The sequence below is a fragment of the Balaenoptera acutorostrata genome, chromosome 10 (assembly GCF_949987535.1).
Source record: "Balaenoptera acutorostrata chromosome 10, mBalAcu1.1, whole genome shotgun sequence".
NCBI lineage: Eukaryota > Metazoa > Chordata > Mammalia > Artiodactyla > Balaenopteridae > Balaenoptera > Balaenoptera acutorostrata.
In genome coordinates this window covers 100,112,206-100,132,040 of record NC_080073.1, presented here as the reverse complement: position 1 = coordinate 100,132,040, position 19,835 = coordinate 100,112,206, and the positions used below count along the sequence as shown (strand labels likewise).

The following is a 19,835-nucleotide window of genomic DNA, read 5'->3' as shown; positions in this document are numbered from 1 at the left end:
TTAGGATCAAAAATAATCCCAACAGCAGCTCCAAGACTAAATGGAATTTTGATATGAACCTAGGCTTAAAATTTATATTTCTGGACCGGCACATTTTTGCTGTCAGTCTCTGTTCTACCAATGTAGTAAGAACTGAAAATCTGCTTCACCTCTATTCTCAGTAAAGAAAAAATAAATGAGTTTCATTTTTGTTACTTTATCTGTCAACAGCTACTAGGCTGATATGAATCTTGGCAGTACGTAATCAAAGTCTTCTGTACTGCAATAACACAGTAATTCTACCCCATTCACAGTAATTGTTGGTTTTTTTCCCCTTTAACACAAAGCACTGTGATACTCTTAAGTATACCCTTTCATATGCTGGCAAAATAATTCACCTTTATTAAAGCAAAAACAGTGGTGTATTCCTTATTATATTGCCATGGCAGCACCCGTCAACTATTGGTACCCATATCCTGGCAACTCCTCCAATCCAATACAGAACTCCAATTCTCTGTCTACTGAAATGACTTATTAATAAATAATGGCAAGTGAATCAAGTCCTTGGAGAATAAACAAAGTTAAGTCATTTTTAACCACAGGTCTGGAGAAGCTGATCTGGCTTGTAGGTTCTCAGACCATTTCCATCCCTGTTGTCAGTTGAGAAATGAGGGTCTTGCCCAGCTGAGTGAGAAGGAGGCCTGCACGCCAGGAGCCTTCCAGGCTCTACCTCCCCTAAGGGCTTGAGGCTTGCCCACTCAGCTGGAAGATGGGCCCCTTCAAGGTCTCCATACGGTTTCAAAATCTATGCAAAGTGTTCCTTCTACATTCAGTGTGGGTTGAGACACACATGTAAGTTATAAACGCCGCTCCTGGAGTGATTTATTTTCTACTTTGCATTCTGGGATATGGCAAATAGCATTTTACGAGTAAAGGATTATAAGGGATCTTGAGCAAAGAGGCAATCCACTGATTCCCTTTAAAAATCCTCAAGTTCTATAACATTATGTATTTAGAGGATTCATATATTTTTACAATGTATTTGTATTTTATACTACATTTTACAGTTCCTTGTGTATCGTTTTACATATGTAATATTATACTTGCTGTCGTCTGTCTCTTACTCTAAAATACAAGCTCCATGAGGGTAAAAACATAATCTCTGTGCCTAGAATTGTGCCTGGCACACAGAGGTACTCATAATATTATCTGAATTCATTCGTTAGATAAACCTTTTTTGGAAACTTTTTGTAACACCCAACTCCTTCCATTGTCTAGATGTTGTTTCTTGATTAAAATGAGCCAAAATTTATCACCTTTTTATCACACTTTATTCCTCTCGTCCTTTCTGTTCCCCATCCCCTCTCTCTTTTCCTTCAAGACCCCCTTCCCTTTGTTGTTTAATTGAGTCCTTCTAGGAACCAAACACTATGTCTGGATTTTAAGAACAAACAGAAAACAGTGGCTCTGCCTTCAGAGCTAACGTTCAATCCAGTGTGATTTAATATCATGTAAGGGACAGAGTTCTGTTCGAGTGTGTGGTAGGAGCACCTAGCCTATACTGGGGACTTCAAAGACTTCCTGGAGAAATTATCACCTGAAGTAAGTTTAAAATGTGATTAGGAATTAGCCATATCAAAAATAAAGGGGAAAGGAATTTTTATTGGAAGGAGAAGCATAGGCAAAGGAAAAAAGACACAAAAGCATAAAGACATGGGAAGCATGTTTTGTTAGTGGATACTCCCCAATTATTCTCTGCCTCCCAAAGTTACAATATAATAAAGTAAGTAATGGAATCCAAACTTCCTCAGTGGTCCCAGAGTTGAGTTTTTAACTGATGTTTTTGCTCAAATTATTATTAAGTCGTACAGGGTCACTTTATGCTGATAAGATGTTTCAGATCCATTCAATTATTTAAGGTGTATTTACTGAGTGCTTATTGTGTGAATATATCAGCAAAACAAACATTCAAAAAATCCCTTCCCTCACAGAGCTTACATTCTGTGAGTGGAAGAATAAAAGCAAACAAATATGTATGTTTTACAGTTTATGAGATGGTACTACATGATGCGGGGGAAAAATAGAGCCAGATAAAGATGATTTGGCCTCCCAGGGAGGGGTGGGGCTGCATCTCTTGCATATACCTTTGTTTCAAACTAGGAATGACATGCAGGATTAAATCACTATGTTCTCAGCACTACTGAGATAGTGAAGTGGTAATGTAATATTTATAATTTATTATTTATAGCATTACTATTTTGCCAATTTCTTGCTATAACATAAATCAGCTTATGAATCAAATAAGAACCTACTATTATTAAATATTAAAATAATTCTTCCTTTCTATTGTTGTATCTTGCCTTGATAGGCCAATAACCTAAATATAGTAGGCAGAGTTTAAGATGGGAAAGCACGTGGAACCTATGAGCAGTTTGGAAACTACAGACTTCATCTTAACAATAGTTCCTTTGCTCGTGTTTCATTGGATAGGTCAAGATTTAATAAAGTGAGATGGTTTTAGGAGAGGGTATATATTACCAGAAGGTAGGTTACTAATAGGATAAATTCCTAAAAGTGCCCTAATCATTCAGAATATGCTTTTGGATATATCTAAAATCATCTCACAGGAAAATTAACAGACCCACTGAGAAACTCAAAGTAGGGCATTTAGCAATATACATACAACAGGTTTTAATATGGCTGACATTTAACTGTTTGTTACATTCAGATGAATAATCTGACAATTGCCTATATACATATATCTATGGTTCTACATTGAAGCAATTGGGCATGATACATAAATTAATAAATCAGTAAATTGGTCTTTATACTCTCAATACTCTACTTTTGTTTCTAACTTCCGAGAATTAGCTGTTCAACGTTTAGAATCAGCCTCAGTTAGTGCATTTCTTGGGCTATTTTTACTGATTGGGGGAGGAAGGCGCATGTACTTGCCTCTGCCCTTCCACAGATATCAGGTTTTCCTACCCTTTAACTCAGAGCAGCATGGAATGTAATCAGGGCTTTTACTTAAATTACACCGTACGTGAACTTTGGTCAGGAAATCCTCCAGGGTGCACCCATGCAGTTCCTTGGGGGCTATAATAGTGAGAATGAAATTGCCCACCAGAGGAAGGTTAGTGTGAATCATGGGAAGAGTCTTGACTCAATGAGGCAACCACTTCCTTTCAAATCAGCCCCATTAGCTCCAGAGAGAGAAGCTCTGAATGTCTCTATCCATTTTTGGATTGGTTTATTGGTTCCATTCTTGTCCTCTTCCTGTGACTCCACCTGCTTCAACTCAGCTTTTTATCACCAATCATCAGGTTTTTTATAATATTCTGTAAGTTAAATAAACACAAGGCCTGCATGTAAACTAAATAACTAAACAAGTTACATTCTATGATTACAGCCGTGCACCAAAATTTTACAAACTAGGATATTCTGAACATTATTCCTTTTAAAGGCATGAAGCCTAGAGATCTATGATTAAATTTGATTCCCATGAACTTTATAAATAAATTTGGGAAAACTTTCTACTTTCCCCACTTTGAAAATCTAATACCAAGGTCTCAGGTTTAAATGTTCAGGCAGTTTATGTATGTGTATGAAACAGAAGTGTGGAAATCAAGAGGTTGCAATAAACGGCAAGTTAGTGGGAACTATGTCAAACTCAAACATGCTCCATCTTACTAAATCCACTCAAATACTATTTTTAGAAGATTGATTTACAAACATTTTTTAAATTAATGGCAACAAAAGATACAAGGCTACTTTTTAATATGACAATTACCTTAAACCAAAGAATGATTACCTTAAACCAAAATTTCATTATACTAAGTATCAAAACAAAACTATAACAAAACCCAAACAAACCAAAAAAAAAACACCTAAGGATAAAAACTCAAACTATGACTTGGATGTCCACTATCAATATTATTATCCAATATTCTCTTAGAAATCTTAGTCAAAGGAATTAGAACAGAAATAAGGGGGAACATGAGCTAAAAAAGTATTGAAAATAATTATATTTTGTGTAAATATTATTTAAAGGAAATGTTTTCATACCATGAATGCATGAGAGATTTGATTGAAACACCTTTAGAACAAAGACAGTAATTTGCAAAGTATTTGAATAATACCCTGAAAACAACAAGATAATCTTTAAGAATCATTGATTTTTTAAAATACCAACAATAGCCACTTAGGAGATATAATGATTAAATAGAAAACCAACACCCATCATAAAGCTCCAGATAACTCTCAAAATTAATTTATTTCTATTAGATTTTCATAGGAATCCCTAGGTAGTCATCAAGAGTATTCATCTTACCCAGAAACTCAAACTGAAAGGCATGAGGTTTTAACCACAGAGTTAAAAACAGCAAATGAATACCATTTCCGTTTTCTTCTTTATAGAAAGGCTAACCTGTGAAAATGGCTCCACTGCTCACACTATATTCAAAAACTGGTGCTCTGTTGGACAAATTAGCTTTCTCCACTGCTTATTCTTACTTCTTTACCAAATCTTGTGGGTATTTGAGATATCAGTGATTTGAAAACCTAAATAGGGTAATAATAGTCGAAGTTTGCTAACAAGTACTAATTAATTGAGCCATATTCTTTCTTCCCCTAAGGTCCTCCCTCATGGTAAATTACCAGGCATTTTAACTTTCAAACCACTGGAGTGCTGTCGAGTGCATAATTGCTGCAGGGCTCATCTGACGTACCCCAAGGCATTAATGCATCATGTGTTCCTCCGGACCTCAAATCCTCAGAGTTAAAGCGGGTCCCTAAGCACCTAACTTCTAAACAGGAAGATCTTTCCATTACTTAAGTAATAATGATAATTCAAAGGTTAAGTATAAATATATTGTTTTTTATGCATATTTAAAAGTCCTACAAAAGCAATGTCAAAGTAGGTGTGTTTTTTTCTTTCTAGTTGAAGCCAGGCACCATTGTCCTACTTGCCCATAAATTTATGTATACAGTTTAGAATACTGCCTTTCAATTAGGAAGGACCTGATATTAGACATCAGTAACCCCCTAATATTTCTGATTGTGCCCTCATTCATTTAATAACTATGCCTTCCCCCCTGCATCTATGGTTACTTATATCCATGTATTGTACTTAAGGGTTCATTCAGGTAGCAATATTTTCATCACACTGTAGCACACTTCAGTATGAAAGCAATCAATATATCGGATTATTAGATTTAGTTTAAACAATATTGATTAATAATACTTTCTCTTTAAAAATCTGGTAACTTATAGACAACTAAACTCTATCTCATAAAACAAAGGGTTCAGGTCTTCTCATGGGTCTTTTTTTATAAGGCTTTTGGTCAATCAATCTGATGAAGGCTAAGGAAAATCTTATTTTCTATTAAATCTCTTTAATAGAAAACAAAAAATATCTGAAAGAAACTCTAAATGGAATTTTTCGGAGATTAAGGACTAACGTATGCTAAAAACATGTATAAGGTCATGAAAAGTTTATGTAAGATCATAAGAAACTTTTCTAGTAAAATTGTTCTTAAAATGGAAATGCAACTATTGAACTCCAGTCAACATGGTGGCCTTGTAAACTTTGAAATTATGCAGAATTTCATTGATATGGTGCAACTTATTCTGGAAGCAAAAAAAAAAATCTTTTAGAAAATTTCACCCACCTAGAGGGGTGGGATAGGGAGGGTGGGAGGGAGACGCAAGAGGGAGGGGATATGGGGATATAAGTACATGTATAGCTGATTCACTTTGTTATATAGCAGAGACTAACACAACAGTGTAAAGCAATTACACTCCAATAAAGATGTTAAAAACAAATGAAAATTTCACCAAATATTTAGGAGGTATAGGTAAACAATTTAGTAACCTGTCCAACTGCTAAGAGACTAATTGCATCACTAATGTATCAGAAAACAAGTCTTTCTCTCAGTTCTTTTACTGTGCAGCTGTTTATATTAGGAGACTCATTGGACTTCTGTAATATCAGCTATATGATCTCTACTTCTAGCATTTCTATGATTCTAAGATTCTTAACCATACTTTTTACCACTATACAGATTCCTGTGCTCACATTTTTAATTTGAAGGTACATAAATTTCACTGGCACATAAACAAATCCAGTGGTTTAAATGTATGAATCTATCATCAATGAACTGGAATCATAAACTAGTATCTCTGAATATTAAAATAATTCTTATAAAAATTCTTTCCCCAACCAATGACTTATGACAGATTTTATAAAATATTATTTTACAAACAGTCATACATTGGGGTTTTCACAAAAATTTGAAGAGAAGATAGAAAAATGACTGTGCTCAACAGCTGGTAAACTGTTACCCATGGTTTCAATTTTAGCATTAACAGAAACAGGAAAAGACAACATCAGTAGACATTCTGCTGATTTCCTGGGCAAATCTGTGTGATTACCTGGAGGTGGGCAGTTCCTTCTGAGAAGAAAACTAATTAAACTTTTCTTACGCTGTTGAAATTCCCAAAACTCAAATATTTGATTAAAATGCTCCTTTCCCAATGGGACAAATATTATTCTAGAACTCTGGTACTCCATTTAGGAAAAAAAAAGGAGGGGGTGGGGTAGGATAGTAAACTTAAATTGATTTGTATAATCTGACCAAATATTTCACCCATCTTGTATCTACATAAAGTATTTCTTTATTTCTGTAGGAAGGATGCTTTCCTGAGTGTATATTTTTAGGCTTCCAAGTCAATGAAAGAGGTTCAAATCACTTAGGAGCCAAACGGTATCTAAAAACACAAATCCAGGTCAGTTCATAAACCTAAAGCAAATGATTTTCCTATATATTTCTTTTTCTTAATAATATTTGAAATGTCCCAAATCAAAAAGTATTTGTAAATGTACTATATATTTCATATAACACCTTTTTTCCATCTTAAGGGGCAAATGAGAACAATATAAACGGTTTTATACAATATCACTTCTGAAATAATCTAGGCTATGTGCACTAGGGGGAAAAACAATTCTCGTCACATATTTGCTCTGACAATTTGAATTATGCACTTAACATGTACCCTTACATGTCATTTTTATTATAAATTTTTGTGCATGTGTATTTTAATGGCCACACCAATCTGAAGATAGATTTAGGGTCATGATTACAACCCTAATTTAGGATTTCTCTAGCTCAGGCACAACTATTATGATCTCCTACCCTTAATTCAAACCACCCCTCATTTCTCTGGAGAGGATATAAGTCCTTTGATCACAGACGCTGAAACTCATTCCTCTCTGCTTCTTTTGGAACATCTGCCATTTTCTTTCTCTAAGGCTGAGGCTTCCGCTTTGCTGCCTGCTGTCAAGGTTTCTACACTGTGGTCTTCAGACCACATCCATCATGAAATCAGTGGTGGCATCTCCACCCCACAGAGCAGCAGGGAAAGCACTTCCTGTCAATCCCACAGCTGCTGCTGGGGCCACCTCAAGTGACCACTGTTACTTCCAATACTGATTCCTGCTGGTACCCATTATAGGTTATCCCAAGTTCTATCCAACATCTTCTCAGGTTCTGATCAAACCTCGAACTCACGCCTCTGTCCATCTCACATTCCATTGGCAATGCCAACTGGAGGGATACACGTCATCTCTACCCACATGGCTTCCCTCCATGTCACACAGGTTAGCAGGTAGAGCTCCTAGGTCCCCAGCGACTGACAGAGATCCCAGTTTTTATTCCAAGCCCCTCTCCCCAAGACCCAGGAATAAATGCCTGAGGATTACACCATGGGACAATATGATTGGCAAACACTAGACTGTACTCAAAACTAGTTTTCTTCTCTGGCCCTGAGTCTTCGAATGAGATCGAGATCATGTGTCTGTCTCTTTCCTTAGAATTAGTCCTTTGCCAGGAACATTCTTAGTCTTTTTTTCAAAATGGAAATGCAACAAATGAATCAGTCAAACTGCAGGTAAAGAGAGCTTAGCAAAGTTTAAATTGAATATGGAATTTTATTGCATCAGTGTAACTTCTTATTCTGATGGCCAGGGAGTATTTTTGTAAATGTCACCCAATATTTAAAGGGAACTAGGTTTAAAAAAAAAAAAAAAATTTCTATCCAGCTGCTAAAATACTGACCACATCACTGAAGCATCAGAAAACCTAAATTTTTATAGGTTTTTTACACTAAAAAGTTATGTTCATTTTAGGCCACTTTAAACCACAAATCCTCAGACATGCTCAGTCCTAGGCTGAACACAGTTTAATCAACTAAACTGAGATCACAGTTGTGTTCATATGGTACACACACACACACACACACACACTTATTTTTTCCTGATTTACCCATACTTCTAGAGTCATTCAATCTGAGAAATGTTATTTATGAAATTCATGTAAAAATCTTGTATGAGAAAACATTGCTTTTTTGAGAGTGCCTGTTTAATCTGGATTAATCAACTAAAATCTCAAGAGTTGCCCTCAGTGTGACTTTGCTGGTGTAACACGCTTCATGACACAGAGAACGACCATGTCTGTTGTGTTCACTTTTGCATCCCCTGTATCTAACATAGTGCTTGGGAAATAGATGTTTGATCAATATGTTTTCAGTAAATGAGGAAGAGGAAATGGAGAAATACATAAAGTATTTTGGTATTATATATATATATATATATATATATATATAACTCCTAAGCAAAATATTGTATAAATTTTATATCCAACTAATCACACATATACCACTTCCATTTTTTAATTGTACTGATGTCATGAACAATAGGATATGATCAGGAAAGAATCCAAGACTGAGGAGCTGTACGGGACGTTTATCAGATGTGTGTCTGGTTGATTTGTTTTGCTGTCGTGCATCCATTTCCCCTCCCTAATAACATCACAATTTCCTAGTTCCCAGTGTGTATAGTCTTGATGGTTCAGTAACTCCAGATTCCTGTCTCCAATGACAGAAGCCAGGAAGGGCTGACAGAATCTACTTCCCCTACCTGTGACAAAGCCAAGGAGCTGGCAAGTGACCTAAGCGTGGTCAATCAAATGCTCTCCCCTACGATTTTGGGTGAGGGAAGCAAGGATGGAAAGAACAGTTGAAATAACCTCTGAAAATTAGAGATTAAAAGGAAAAAACTTCCCAAGTGCAATTAAATCGCTCACCATCATTTGAACTGTTTTACTCTGCACTTCCATAATTATTTATTTCTTATCTAAAGCCTTTCCATGGCTCCTTCTCACATCTGTCCCATGTTTCATTTTACTGTCGTTTAGAATTCAGTCATTCACGACTTTGAGTGCCACTATGTTATAGATTCAGATTATTAAATACGCCCTTTCGACCTACCCAGCCCTCAAGCCCTTGTTATGTTTAGAACCTAAGTCCATTCCTCTGTCTTTTGAAATTCTAATTAGTTGTGGGTTCTCTGTCGCTCTCGCTTTTCAAGTGCTGTAATTCTGAATTTCCCTTCCTGATCAGGTTAATCATCATCAGGCCAGGCCATGGCTGGCAGTGAGCGAAGTGGATGAGCTGGGGTCAGAGAAGCAGTCTGAGTTCCGGGCAAGATGGAGCAGAGGACATGTGGCCAAAAATGATCACATGTGAGTTATTCCTCCTGAAATTTACAAAACAGGGGATTGAATGCTTTTGCTAAGTGTCTACCTACAAATTAAAGGCAATGGGAATGGAAAGAAGGTCTTGAGCAGAGCCTAGGCGACTTTCTTTAGAAGTGAGGAGCTGAGGCAGAGCGTGTAGAAGAGACCTGGCAGGAAGCAGGAAGGACTGAGACTTTCGTTGTGTTTTTTCTCATTCACACCTTGTAAAAATGACTGATACCAATGTACAGTGTCAGCTCTGTAGCACACTGTCATTTCTCTGGAGAACCTTTAGACAAATAAGCTTCTAAGAATGCTTTAACACTGGAATGTTCAGGAGGGATTTGAGGGTACCCTCCAAGTGATCTTAAAATCAGACCACTCAGTAGTTCCTTATTTTGCTTGTTCCTAAAGATCAGTGTGTATTTATTTCAATCACATTTTTCCTCTACTAAGGGACTCAATCCATCACAAACTTGAAGTCTTTTTATTCCAAAGTTTGTTGTTAGAAAATCCCTCTCCTCGACATTTCCTTCATAATTTAAATCACTATCTATCCAACAATTTTACATTTCTGTGAAATAATTTGGGTAAGTAAAGTAGCATTGGTATTCTGCCATTACTTACCATTCCTTTTTTTTTTTTTAAAGCATCTAAAAGGTAGAAGTGTATTGGATACTTACTTATAGGATGAAAAAGGTGGAAATGTGTTTGATATTTACTTATAGGATGAGAATTTGTGTTCATTGTTATAATATTGTGGGGGGAAATGTAGTTACTCTATTTTACTTAAGTCATCACATTGGCAGATGATATAAATGTTCTTTTTTATTGTATTAGCAAGAAACGTTGTGTTCTACAATACCTAACAGTTTCTAAATTCAGGTATTTCAAATATTATTCCTTGTTCACAGACCATAACATTGCACATCTCATTTGCAATTGAATTTTTTTTTGAGGCTCTCCCAAAGGCAGGTGAGCAGGGTGGGTTTAGGTAGAGATTCATCAAATAATTTTTTTAATGTTGATTATGTTCCAGAATGGAGGTGGTATAACCCCTACCTATGTCCATGTCTGGCTGGTTTTGTCAGGATAATAAATCATTCCTGGCTTTTCCATCTAAAGCTCCTTCCACTCTGATCTACTTTTGAGTTATAAAATGTTCTCTCTCCCCATTTACTAATTTCTGGTTCATAGGAGAATTTATTCAATCCATCTCCAGGAATACTTTTTATATCCAGACTTTTTATATCATAGAAATAATGTTAGAAATGACAAGTACAATTGAGACAGTGTTGGAACTATTATATTGTAGGTCAATATTAGTTATGCAGCATTTTGGAGGCTGGGAAGTTATGGTCCTCTAAGAGTTCCTCAAATTCTCCCATGCAAACTTGAGTGGCTGGACTTCCAGGTCTAATTGTCTGTAACTGCATTGCTCACTACCAGAGCCACCAACCACATATGCCTATGGTACACTTGAAATGAGGCGAACTCACATTAAGACTTGCTGTCAGTATAAATACACACAGATTTCAAAGACTTCATACCAAAAAAAGTTAAATATTGCTTTAAATTTTTACTTTGATTATAAGTTGAAATAATATTTGTAGATATTGATTGAAATAAAATGTATTATTAAAGTTCATTCACTTGTTTCTTTTTAATTTTATTAATGTGTGCTACTGGAAATTTTTAAATTGTGTCCATGGCTCACATTATATTTCTACTGGATAGCATTTGACTATAATTACTTTCACCCTAACACTTACCCCAGATGTCACCCTTTCCACAGACCTCATCTTACCCTGTCTCGCCAACACCTATCTTCCACAACTATAATTATTCTCCGTGACTCATTTTATTGAGCTTCTAACAGGTGAGCCATCAAGCGGTACTCCGCCTCTGAATATCCATTTACAGACTTAGAATTCAAGGTTTTCACACAGGCTCTTGGGCCCACAGAGAATAAGAATTCCTCTTGATGAAATCTGAACATCTCTGCTGAATAGAAATTTATAAAGAAGGCCTGGTCCAGCCTCCATTTGGGCAAGGCGGACACATCCTTCTCCTCGGGGCCCAACTGCATGAAACATCCTAGTTCCATAAGAAAAACTAATTTCCCACCAAGGGAACCAAAGATCTAAAAAACGCCCTTAGGCTGATGACATCAGAAGTTTATCTTCAGAGTCGGTAGTTGAAGAAGATGCCAGATGAAGTTTCCCTTCATGTTCCTTACTGTTCACCATCCTTGCCAGCATTTTCTTTGCCAGACTAGGAGGTTGCTGATCTTGACTGTCTGACTGAACTCTAGACTCTCCCTTCTGAATATGTCAGCAACCTCTCCAGCCGTTATCCTGATATGCCCTCCCCCTAACCAGTAACATCTCCCACAAAAAAAGAGAGCAGCTCTATAGGAGGGGGTGAGGCATGTAAGCTATAGAGTCAAACAAGGCTTAGTTTAAATCCCTTATTCTACCATGTATTCTCTTTCTTACTTTAGTCAAGTTACAACCTTGATTTTTTTCATCTATCAAATGAGGAGAATCATAAAATATACCTGGTGTAGATTCTGCTAGTGGGCCTTAACACACATTCACTCCTTCTAGAACCTCCCCCCTCCAATTTCAGCTTGAAACATGACTCTGACGTAAGAACATTTCCCAGCCTCTCTTGCAGCTGGACGTGGCCAAGTGATTCATTTCCAGCAAGTGGGATAGAAGCAGACATGATACATGTGTAACTACCTGTTTGTGGCCTTCTTCTTCCCTCCCAGTGCTTGGAGCATGGAGCTGGTATCTAGTCATCTTGGACCATGAGGATAAGAACAGCAGCTCAGGGGTTCATAGAAAGGTACTGGGGCACGTCTCAGTCTCTGTTATTGGGGCCTTTATTGCATTAGCTGAATCTATACCCTAATATGCCACTCTAAGGAAGTATGAAATTAAAACAGATGATTCACATAGAATACTTAGTATACTGGCTAATAGATAATATGCACTCAAAATGGCAACTGTTATTATGATTATTGACAGCCCTATATCCTGCCGCTTTGCACAGACTTACAGGAAAACACACACACACACACACACACGCACACACAAGCAAGGAGAATAAGACAAGCTAAATCCACCGATTTGAACATGCGTGATACGATGTGGAAGGCAGAAATCTAGAGGCTGGTAGAATTTCCCCTGAGCTTTAGGAATCAAAGTTCATAAAATAAATGCTCTGTACACCGTGATAACCTATTGGGATCTGGACGGCCTGTTCTGCACAGGTAGAAATCATGATGAGGCTGCGAAGTGGGGCCAGCAGAGAACACATCTGTGCCAACTCATGGTCCATTGCTTCAGACAGCTCCCTCTCCAAAAGCTATCTGGTCGTTAAATTCTGATGTCTTTCGTCTTGTTCAGTGATGAAGATAAGAGCAAAGACAGCAAGTTTTAATGACTTCTTTCTTTGTAGTTACAGAATAATCTTTCCTTCTAGGCAGCAAATACGTCAAAGCTTAGAAGCAGCTCTGTCCCTAACTCAGGAAGAGCCAGCCGTCCTGTGCCAACCTGATGCAAAGGGCATACGTATGCCCCTTGCTCAGGTAGAACCCTTTACCTAGTTAGCTGTTGGAAACTGCCCTACAACTGAAAATCAAGGAAACTATTGCTTAATGTGAATTTCTGTAGAGAACTTCTAAATACCAAGGAATTTCTGCATTTATTTTCTGCATTTATTTTTGAGCGCCTGGCACAGGTGTCTAAACCTATAGAGAAACTCTGTCCTCCGCTAATGGAAGGCATCATCAAGGTCTGAGGCATAGTGCCAGCATGGTTTACAGACGCACTCGCAGGGCGGCTTCCGATAAATGGGGGCATCAGCATTTAACCCTCCATCCGCACCGGAGTGTTAGGTCCTGAGACTGAACCTGCTCCATTTCAGCACCCTGAGATAGGGTGGATTTGCTGCTCAGCGTCCTTCCCGTGTGAGGTGATGGTCTGCATACCAACGGCAAAGCAGATCCTAAGCGCACCCTGCGCTTCCCAGAAAGCCTGAGCAGACATACTGGAGTGGAATGCCAGATGCCGGCTCTGGGATGCCCAGGTTAGATCAGAGACACAGCAACTGTCACCGAGTGTGAAGATAATCAAGGCTGAAGTCACACCTTTTGGTCCAGCAGAGGCTAGCAGCCTGAATTTTTGTTGGTGAGCTGCAAGGGTGCGATCCAGCATGTCATGTCTAATAACTTTCTTTTCTGAAGTCTGATGTGCTGAGAGATCTGGGCTGCTCATGTTAAAAGCTGGATTTCCAGTGCCTTCCGTAGCTTCTCTAGCTTCTTTAACTGGAGCAAAACAAGGAGGTCAGAAGATCACACTCTAGCAAAATATATTCCAGTGACAAGCAGAAAATTCCTCGCAGTAATTCTTGTGTGGAAAGACTCAAGTGTATCATCCTCAAATGTCAGCAAAACAGAATTAGGTTAAAATTAACTCTTAAAAAAAAAGAATAAATGATTAAAATAATTACAAATTGCACCCTGACAAGCAAGAGCAAAATTTCGCCCACAGCCATTTGTCTGTAATTAGTTAATTAATCCTTACACAAATTATGAGCAATAACTCATCAAGCAGGGCTCACCCATCAGAAATTCAGCCGACTTGGATTTCTTCTGCTTAGTTTGCTTCAGAACCTTCTGCTGAAACTTCTGGAGGGAAATTGTTAAATGAATAAATTAGCTAAAGAACGAAGATCATCATTTATGATCCACAACTAACACAGTATTTTAAATATGGAATGGCATTGAAATGTCATTTAATTTACAACTCTCCTAAAGGGGTCAAACACTAATTGAACAACAGGAGTGGAAGAATTAAATAAAATAGGATAAGAAAAGTTAATACAAATGCCAAATGAAGGTCACATTAAAATACTTTGTTTTTTTATCATTTTTAATTAATGCAAAGAGCCCTCAACAAATTAAGAACACTGGAAAATTTGCATTGCAGGATTGGCATCCATTCAATTTGGACTCTGCTCCAGAGCCATTTCATTTTGGTAAAACAGAATTAACTCGTAGAAAACTTGTGTGGGCTAAGCATTTGTTCTCACTTGTATCCATATTTGTTTTAAATTGCTAGTTTCCAGCATGTGAGCCGATGATTTATTTAAACCTAATCAGGGGTAAATATGATCCGATCTTCTCAAATTTCAGTAAAAGTCAAAATAACGTGAGGTGCCAAGGGTTTCATACTCTTATGGGACTTAACAGAAATTTCATAAGATGCCCCATCACTGAAAACCAGAATTCATTATGTGACTGGAAGAGCCATTAATATTAGAATGCATAATAAATGGTCAAAAATGAAAATGAATAGCCAGAAATATTATTAGAGTTCTCAGACTCTTACAAGTTCCAAATGAATACTTGATAACTGTCAGACTAAATTTAAAAAAATATCTGTGGTAGAAATGACCAAAGTCAGATTGAATTACAAAGTTTAGTTTACAGGTAAAGATAGCTCCTTATCGGACAACTCATTAAATGAAGTTTCTGATGACTAGATTCAGAATAACAAAATGATTTCTAAATCTATTCTAAAACCCTTCATCATTGCTTTTAATAGATTTCCTGAAGCTTCTAACATTCCCATTTTGAATAAAAATGTTTATAATAAACCTGACTTCTTTCAAAGAGTCTTTCATTTCTCTTACAATGTCATAAAGCAATTAAACCACAATATTCTTGGTTGCATAGAGTAATATCATAAAGCAATTAAATCATAAAATCATAGGTTGCCTAAATAGCATAATATCATAAAGGCATGTTAAAGAGTTACAAATAGGCCATGTAGCCAACCAAAATGTGGGGTCTATCTTTCTGAGAATCTCTTTTTTGAAATACAAAATAAATATTTAGCATACCATAGAAGAAAAAGTTATTTCATACCACTACCAACAAAACTGAGGGGAAAATGTACTCAAGAGATCTTTGACTTTCTCTAAAAAGGTGGGGAGAGGAAACCTATGTGGGTAAAAATTGCAACCAAAAACAAAATCACTTCAAGTAATATTTTAAGATTTTTATGAGAAAATACATGACAAATGTTAGAGAAAGTCCAGTAATTAGAATTTTTTTCTTTAGCTAAGGAATTCTGATATTTCATTTTACATCCAGAGTTAAAGTAGAATAAAGTATTCGTGCACTGTTCTATTTAAAAGGTACGAATAATATCTAGAAGGTTGGTTCACAATCTGATACAGATCCTAAAAATTGCTAAGATGCATAGTATTCTACTCACATGGTAAAATGTATGCTTAAATAACAATAGAAAGTAAATACATTAATTTTCATACTTTCTCACTTTTTAAGGTAAGAAGATTAGACTACATTCATTTAAAACTTGGTAAACTTTTAAAAACAGTAGTTCACAACTGCACTAAACGTTCCTACGTTTTACTAAGAAAGAGGCTGACGTGTTGTTTTTTTCACAGCCTTCATCTGAGTTAACGGCAGATATTAGTTTTCTTGACATGGTTCAGTAATTTGGGCACCTCACTCCTTTCAGATCGAGTTAAACATGCTTTTAAATAGATGGATGTGGCCTATTGATAGACCTCATTTCCTTACTAAGGACTTCAAATGAAATTAGGTACTTGCTCTCCACTGTTAAAAGGGTCTCAGATATTTTCACAAGTTCACATATTCAAAAAGAAAGCAAAGTCTGATCGTACACACCAGAGATAAAGTCTTTGAGAGGATTACCAAGTGATGGTTTATATTCTGTGACCTCTTTACTAGTAACACATGTTCAAGAGGAAATTGGGAGTGATTTCCGACTTCTCTCCTTTGTCAATTTCCTCACTCTTTTCTCTCCTTTACACATGGGCACCTTTAAGCGGTGTAAATTGCATTTTGCTCCACCCTTTTCTCAATTTAGATTCTCTCTTTCCTGATGAGATTTTATCTCTAGCTCATACTAAATAATCCTTCGGTTACATTTTACATCAATTCCTTCATTCATTACCTCTTGATAAGTTAGCACACTCATGTGTTATTATTTTTAATGAGTTCACATTAATGTGTGAAGTATCCATATTGTATCCCAAAAATTAAATTAAAGAAACAAAATTTATTCCCTAGTATCTTCCTGCTTCTCACTGATATCTATTTAGTTCTGAAAAAAGAAAGCAAAATATATAGAAGTCTTAACTAAAACTACTATAGATATTCCTCATGGCTTTTTTCCTTCACATTTCCATTTAACTGATATAATACACTCTAACTTTAAAATCAAAATGAGCAGTTTCTAGTAACACATTTATATGTGTGCTTAGTGATAAATCTATGTCTCTTAAAGGTCTTTCTTTGAAATTTTGGGAAGGTTCTTCTGTTAAATATAAGTATATGATAGAGTGTAGAAGAAAATAAGTAATACTTTGTGATCTGAACAAAGGAGGAAAAAACCTGCCTGAAATTTGTAAGAACTGACAGTGTTTTCGATGATATTTTCCTTTTCATTACAAAGCAGCAAATGTCTTTTGATGCCGACTCGCTCAACTCGAAAGGAAATCAACGATCGAGTAACACACGCGCGCCACAGCCACAAACTCATTCCTAACCAGTGACAACCAAGACCTAGGAAGTTTCTAAAAGAATGTGATTGTTGTCAGGAGGCATCGGGTCCCCGGGGGCAGTGCCCAGCTCTGGCTGCCCTCACAGCCACGGCCGAGGGGCGCGGGCAGCGCGGCTCCAAGCCTGGTGGGCACAGACCAGCAAGAGAGTGAATTCTGCATACTGCACAGCTCAGTCAGGGCAGTCAGATTGCATCTGGGATCAACCGATTGTGCTTCATGAAACCGTCAGCCCGCATCTGTGTCTCCTGCCCGGCTGTAAACAAGGCCGGCTCCGGGGTCTTCGCCCTCCTTCACGTGCGCGGAGGACCCCGCAGTCAGACCCGCTCAGCGGCCTCAGAGCCAAAGTTCAAGTTCCTTCTTCCAGACAGCGGTTCCAGGGCGTACCGGGGAGTCATGGGAAGAAGCAACTTTGGAATGACAGACTCAGGGTCCCTTTTCAGAGATGCATACCTTAGATTCCTACGCAGCCTGGCGTGGCATGTCTCTTCCACGAAATTAATCTAGGTGTTCCTAACATGAACCACTGTTGTTTTTTTTCGGCCAACTAGCCCAGTACCGTCATCATGCTGGGGAGGAGGGGTGGTGGTGATTGTTTTTGTTGTTTCACTGCTCTGGGGCTTTGCTTGGATCAGCCAAAAAAAAAAAAAAAAAAAAAAAAGGCACGGATAGAAATACTGTCAATCTGGTCCACCTCCAGGAACCCAATCATGCCTGAATTGCTGCAAGGAGTGTAATGATGGTAAACAGGAACAGGTATGTTGGCTTCTGTTCTCACCCACTTCGGCCATCGTGTTGCCTTTACAATAAAGCAAAATACGGTTTGGAAGCAACGTCATCTCAATAATAAAAGATAGGGGGTGTCATTGAAGCCGTCTTCCTTGGCAAGTGGCATAAAGGTAACATTTAGTGTCCACGACATTGAATTCTCCTAGCCAGCTGGTGTGTCCCTGTTAAGACTTTCATTTATTCGGCTTGAGCTGGAACTCTTTTTGTTCGCCCAGTCTATTACTTCGTCGATTTAAGGGATAACAGCCAAAGTGAAACAGCTTGCAATTTGCACCTGTCTGCTCTAAGCATTCCATGTTAGATTACGTGGGGAGCACATTCTTCACTGCTAATGAGAATAAGACTGGGTAGGGCTGAATGCAATTTTATTGGGGGGGCTTATAGGATATTATAGTGTTTTTTCTTCTGTAAATGATCTGATAAGGACCTCCCCATTTTCATCTTTTAGTGTTCCCAGAGTAGAAGAATAACACTCAAAAAATATAAAGTTGCATATTATTTTTAAAAAAATTAAATGTCATTTAACTAAGAACTGAATTAATATTCAGCCTGAGTTGCCTCAGATGAGAAAGAAAACATTTCAATGCTAAATGATTTCCAAGTTGTTGTAAGATAAAACACCTATAGAGATCTTTAATTTATAAAACTGGCCATGAAAAAAAAAAAGTGGATAAAAACTTTTTAGATATGTTTCAGAAATGGGACTAGCTTTGGAAAAAAAATGTCAAGTGCTTGAAAGTAAACCAAAGTCCTCTGCTTATATTGCCTTCAAAAATTTAAGAACTGAATCGAAAATAAAACTTCAAGTGACTGACTTCCATATCATACATAGATACAGATATATTTATCTAAATCATTATCATGTGAATCACAGATTAAATTTCCAGCAAATGCAAAAATGTCAGCACATATGATTCTCTCCAACCTTTTCTAGAAGTTCTCTGCATCCCCCTTAGTTTTGATTCCTTTGAGGCATTATATCAGTGGGCTGTCATCTATTTTTCAAGAATTTAAATTAAGCTCATTGCAATGAAAGAACTTTAGTTATGGCTTATAGCATTTTCCCAAACTTTACATATTTTTTAAAAAATCATCATAATAATGTTTGAATAATTTGGCAAAACATCCTTGAAGATGATCCAAAATTTAGTAAATTATATTTATATATCTTCTGTTAATCAAAGGGCCCATGCTACATTTGGATTCCACAAATTTCTCACATTGGCACTTCCTGTTGAAATAATCATGACGGGTTAAATGAAGTTGTGGTGGTCACAGACGTGGTCTCACTGGTAATTACTCTAGTTTAATATGATTGTTGGCCCGAACCTCGCCTGACAGAGAACCTTCCAACTTGTCAGCGATGGACCCTTTCAGCACAGCTTCAGGAGCTCCGCCAGCCACTGCCGAGTCTGGTTAGGTCAAAGGGTTGAGCCATGTGTAATTCAGAACAGAGGAGGTCCCACGGTCACTCCACAAAAACAATTACACTACTTATTTCACTCTAGCCCTTGCCCAAAACTCACAGGCCTCACAGTTTCAGCGCAGTCAATCTAATTCTGCCCCTGGGCGATAAGCCACATGAAAATATGTGGTGCTGTGTTTATAAATCTAATCAAAAATAGAACAGTGGGTAGGCACAGTGAAGCCCTACTATGGATTATGGGAATCCTTGGAAATTCTGAAGGCACTTTTGTTTAACTTCTAGAGACTCTTTTGCTATTACATTGTCTGCTACACTCGTTAATCATCCTCTTTATTCGTAAGTGCTGCAAAAGAGACTACATTTCTGCTCACTTCTGTACTTTCCCTCCACAGATAATATTATGAAAAATAAAGCTTAAAAGGCTGCTTTTAAAGAAAAAG

General features: G+C 37.3%; 1 protein-coding gene across 1 annotated transcript in view; it reads right to left on the bottom strand.

The window, feature by feature from the left end:
• Positions 1–19,835, bottom strand: part of LOC103007135 (uncharacterized) — a 243,392-nt gene that overhangs the window by 196,375 nt on the left and 27,182 nt on the right. Inside the window, 2 exon segments of the mRNA XM_057555781.1 lie at positions 13,714–13,890; positions 14,187–14,253. Coding sequence (XP_057411764.1) covers positions 13,714–13,890; positions 14,187–14,253 — 244 coding nt within the window.